The 5,661-nt window shown below is 40.4% G+C and overlaps 1 protein-coding gene across 2 annotated transcripts in view; it reads right to left on the reverse strand.

The window, feature by feature from the left end:
* The window catches only part of IDE (insulin degrading enzyme), a 55,805-nt gene that overhangs the window by 42,895 nt on the left and 7,249 nt on the right, over window positions 1-5,661 (reverse strand). For both annotated transcript variants that reach the window (XM_018558702.1, XM_018558701.1), the window contains exon 4: window positions 2,499-2,621. In XM_018558702.1, coding sequence (XP_018414204.1) covers window positions 2,499-2,621 — 123 coding nt within the window. The remainder of the gene's footprint in view (window positions 1-2,498; window positions 2,622-5,661) is intronic.

Below are 5,661 nucleotides of genomic sequence, written 5' to 3' on the forward strand. Positions count from 1 at the left end.
TGAATGGGCAGAAAAAAATGAAAATGTATTCTGATGGCTTTCTGCAGGTCATTGCATATAATGGTATCTCTCCATCTCCCTATATATTTTTTCAATATGAATATTTTTTTTCTAATATTACAGGAAGTGATATTCATGCAGATAAATGCAGATCTGACAATGTATAGAGCCATTTATAATAATTCCTCTCTTATATGCTCTGCAGTCTGGTGCCCCTGTACCCGCCTCCAGCCAGAGCCTTGACCCAGGAACGTTTAAAGGAGAACTATGGGGTCAGTGTTTTTCCCCATAGTTCTAAGTCTCATTGTCACAGGTCAGCTAGAACTAGGTGGTCACCTCATAGTTCTCCTTTAAGCTCTAGTATTTGGAAAGTTTTCCAGGACAGGAAGCCTGTGGGTGAAAAATCAAAGTTCTCTTGCAAATGCTGCTTCCTGTCCCCTTGCTGTAGTGCTCTATGCTGACATAGCCGAGTAACAGCCACACCCCCTAATCACAACTGTCCTTGCAAAGATTTTCATTGCAGAGGAAGGAGACCAGGCCTTTTAAAATTACCAAGTGAAATTCTGGTTAATAGTCATTTTTAAACAGAAAAGTGTAGCTAAAACTATGAAATACCTGTAATAAAATATATATATAATATAAATCAGAACAGTAGTTGGTGCAATGTGAATAAATATCAATTTCTGTGACTTCAATTGGGTCTTTTACTGTGCAGAATACCTTATTTTGCCACAAAATGTTAAAAAAAAAAAAAAAGAAGACTTGCGAGTTGCAGAAGTATATATCTTGTACATCATTTAAAGAGTTCATCTTTAAATGATGTACAAGATAAAGTGAAACACTTACTTTAAGTGGATGTGTCCCAGCAACAAAAACAAGTGTACATAACACTATAAAAAGTATTGCTGTTTGCTATCAAATTTCTGTTGGAATTGTACCAAAAGCAGAACTATTATGTTGTACAGAATATCCACTGTCAGCAATATCACAGTGCTTGGCTTCAAATTATGGGAGGGGGGGGAGATCATCATTTCAGCATCCTGATCATCTCACATTACATTACATATCTCTTCATGAATTTACAAATATACGAGCCAAAAACAAATAAACCACAGCTACTTCAGCAGGATCAGATAATCATCTGTGAGTCAACGAAGGAGGAAATCGGGATAAGAGTTTAACAATCCTGTTCTAGCCATGATGTGAAGCTACCTTAATGAACATGTATTTTTCTACTATTTGATTACAACAAGGTAAAAAAAAAAAACCAAAAAAAAAAAAAAACCCACAAACAAACACATGCATTCCCCTTGATTGATAATACTGATCTGCTGCCTGTTCATACGATGGTACCTACACCGTCAAGTCCCTCTGCCTCACTTCTGTAACCCCACAGCAACCAATGAGATTTCCATTTACTGTAATCAGAGCACCAACAACTCAGACTGGTACTAGTTACTCACTATTTACCTCAGTTAGCACTTTTCTTTATGATGCCTGCTGCACATGTACAGCTCAGTACACGCCTTCTGCATCTGTAAGAGTCAGGAGTAAGAGCCTGAACAATGCAACTTCAGCAAAATGCCCAAGTTACATCAGTGGTGGCTGCACAATAGTCAGAAGGCTGTAAACTTGCCCCCCTTCCCCCCGATCCTGTCTTCTGCTCAGGAGATGCAGGACACCGTGCCTGAACTCACATGGTCAGAAGACAGAGGACCACCACCCCTTCTGACCGAGAGCTACAGGATGCCATGCATAATCATCCACAATCAGAAGTCTTCTGCTCAGAATGATTGATGTTGGCTCCTAACCAGATGCTGATCCCAGGGACACAACTCCTGCTCTTCCCAAGAGCAATAAGACAGAAGTGATTGTGGTCATTTATCCAATTGGAAGAAAAAAAAAAAGGGTTTACAGTTATTGGAAACAGAAGTTTATACACTGAATGCAGAAGAACCCTACCACATTCCTTACTAGTACGTCCCTTGTGGTGGGTGCTGTAGTGACTGCAGAGGGTGCCACTTCAGATCCAAATAGTAAAGTATGTCACCAGCACACCATGGTTCAATCTTCAAGCCATGATCATTTTATTGACGCACACACACCTGGTCACTGCCACGTTTCGGGCCCACTCAGTCATTTCATCAGACATCTTGCCTGATGAAGGGACCATGAGTGGCCCCAAAACGTTGCAATGTGACAAGATGTGTGTGCATCAATAAAATGATCATGGCTTGAAGATTGAACCACGGTGTGCTGGTGACACACTTTACTATTTAGAAGTTGATACACTAACGCAACGTTTTAGTTATCTAATGCAAATTGATGTAGTCGCCTGGTTCAGCAAGCTATACTGCACAGATACTTTAAAGCCTTTTAGTCCTCTTAATACAGATTAAAGAAAGAAAAAAACTTGCTTTTATAATATTACAGATTAAGTTACAAAACAAATTGAAATGGAATAGAAACCAAAATGAAAAAATGTGTCAATGACTTACCTCTGCCAAGCACACAGATAGACATGAGGTTAGAGGAATAATTAGAGGAGTGGAACTTTAGTAGTTCTTCACGGACATCCATCCCATCCTGTGTAGGCCGGGTTTCCAGAGTGAGCTTATTTCCTGGAAAGAAAAAGTGACAAACTAAATCGATGATCTGTTCTTTTTCATTTTATTTTTGTCACATTAACATTAAAAATTCTCTCGTTATCCATCTCATCTGACCATAGACTTCCAGTGGTGTAAGAGAAAGTTAAGCATAAATAACTATTATTCCTCTAGTATCCCATCAAGTATTTATACTCAATAGATATGTCATCCCTGATTTCCTACCTCAGGACTCCTCAAGAATCAAAACTTATGCCTGCTCTACTGAGATCACCACTATTTGGCTCGCACAGTTCCTCACAACCTATTCTCAAAAAATGCCAAATACAAAAGAGCTGCTATCTAAAATAATTCATGTGGAAAGGCAGTCTACTCATCCTGGGGCTTGATGGCCTGTACATGGCAAGTCATTGAGATTTTAGCATGCATGTGCAGAAGGAAAACAGCCATGCTAGTCACCTAGTAGGCCGCACAGCCAAGATCTCAGTGAAGCAGGAAGAAGACAACTAACACTTGGAAAGGATGCCATGTCAGGGCATAAGGATAAATGTACTATAAAATGTGCCCCCTGACTGGTTCCAACAGCCATCTCATAAAAGTTCATGTTTATAGAAAACTGCAAGTACACAACGGTTAGATGCCAGTGTACATACAGGTATATACATCATGTGAAGGACTGTGTTCGGCACAACTCCTCTACCCCATACTGCATGTATGCTTCCAAAAAGGTGTAGAATCATACATAAACAGTAATAGGAAGAAAAGGCTAAACAATGGAAATCCTCAGATGGTTTAAAGCTTCATTTGTTATTTGCTACGTGGATAGTAAAGGCTATAATTTCAGGGTCACCACTGGTCAATGATTAACAGTCTTGCAACGCCTGACCTTGCATACCGTACTCTTCGATCTTTAGCCTGACATTGAGCCTCAAAGTCACTTACAAGGACCACTTTTCTCATGAATGGGGGGAGTACAGCATCAGTGCAAACAAGTGCCACATAAGTGCCAACAACCTCCTGGTGTCTGCTAATATGATCAAGTGCCACTCCATAAGGGCAGCAATTATTTCTTACAACTAAGGGATCACTCTAACTTTAATTCCACCAATGCGAATAAACATTTATCTACAATTGAGGTTACTCAGGCCATCAAGTTCCGGCTTTTTGAAGCTGCTGGATAATGCAGCAGTAGCTCCAATTTTAAAAGCCATAATTAAGGCGGCCTGTGCATTGCTTAAGCTAGGGAAAGTTACTGCTTTGACTGACAAAACATGCACCAGACCAATTTTCTTTTCACAAAGGGAATAGAAGTATTGGCTTAATCACTACTGGAGGATTCACACATTTCACTCTTTCAAGAAGAGCTTTTCAGTGTAAAACATTTCAGAGGTGACTCCCTGCTGCTTAAATGAAGAAATGTTGCTTGGAGTACTGCAAATACTCTTCCTTTTGCTACCCCCATCTACCAAAATTCTCAAAGAAAAAAAAAAGCAAAATCTACATTTCTTGGTGTGGTGTAACTCTCAATAGCACAGTACCATAATTGGGAGTGTGTAATAGACAAGTATAAACTCCTGGTAAAGATTACAAATCGAGCAACACACACTTGACAATCCATCTTTAATTCGGTAATGTAAGAAAAAAAAAAAAATTATATATATATATAATTACACACACATTTTTCTTGGTGCATTGCCAATAGATTTGTCCAGCCTTACAGTAAAGAAACACAAGGTCCCTGGGTTGTACAGGAGCTGTACCCGGTGAGTAACATTCACGATTCTCCACCCAAAATCATTGGGATCATTACCAATCATGCCAGTTGATACCTGACAAGATAAAGAGCAAAATACACTTGCTAAAGGAGTCAAACTACAATAAAAACTAGGGATGCACAGATGTTTTTTCAGTAGCCAGTACAAGTACCGATATTTATCTTTCGGAACTCGCAGATATCGAGTACCAGTACTTCAGGTAGCATGGAGCCGGCTTCCCGGCCAATCAGGAAGCCGGCCAGCGGATAATTAAACTAACTCCTTGATCGGGAAGCCGGCTCCATGTCGATTGGCTGGGATGCTGGCTTTCTAGGCGGTCAGCATGGAGCCAGCTTCCCGGCCAATCAGGAAGCCGGCTCCACGTTCCCTCGAAGCACTGCCGATCAGAGGAAATCTCCCTCTGACCGGAATTTTCAGTATCAGCATTTGGGAGAGTAAGAGGGGGGCTACTTTTGTTCCCCATGGTCCCTGTGTGTGTTGTAAAGTAGTCACCGTTCCAAGCTCACTCCTGTCAGACTATTTCAATACAAATTGATAAAGTAAACGAGAGATGGTAATCCATCAAGGGAGCAAGCTTGGAGTGTTGATGACTTTACTTAAGCTGCCATCATTACTTCCCATGTCACTGACTTTATCCATCAGAAGTTCTGGCTTGTCAGAGACTCAATGTACTGATGCCAGAGACAGCTAGGCAACTCGCATTTTCAAAAGGAGTTACAGTGGCAATCCCCATGTCACGCTCAGCACAGGTTTCTTTTAAAGTCTGTTCAATTGAACACCCTCTAGTCATCATGGGAAATGGCTAATGTATTCACCCACATATATATATGAATGATTAATGCTGGTAGGATTGATGTCACAGAGATGCCAGGACCTTCTGTGCAAAATATTGTACTGGATGAATACAACTTTGTTAAAAACAAAAAAGTCCCGAAAATGTTGATAATACTGCACTGCCCCTTACAAAGTTTCTACCCTAAGGTAATCAATCTTAACCCTGAATTTGTGAACCCCACCCTTCCCCTCCAGAGATAAATTGCAATGATCTGAAAAACGATCCCACATGTATAAAGATACTTATTCGCCCCTTGCTATCTCTCGTTCTGTAAAAACACAACACTCCATATCTCCCCTTCAATCTATAATTACATTCTGCTGCCAGCTTATCCACCTTACCAATATGCTCAGCATATGCTGCCCCTCTTCCAAGCACTCCACTGGCTTTGGCTCACCCAACAAATAAAATTCAAAATACTAAATAAACAAACACATCCATATCC

This window comes from Nanorana parkeri, unplaced genomic scaffold, assembly GCF_000935625.1.
Source record: "Nanorana parkeri isolate BGI_ZX_2015 unplaced genomic scaffold, ASM93562v1 scaffold353, whole genome shotgun sequence".
NCBI lineage: Eukaryota > Metazoa > Chordata > Amphibia > Anura > Dicroglossidae > Nanorana > Nanorana parkeri.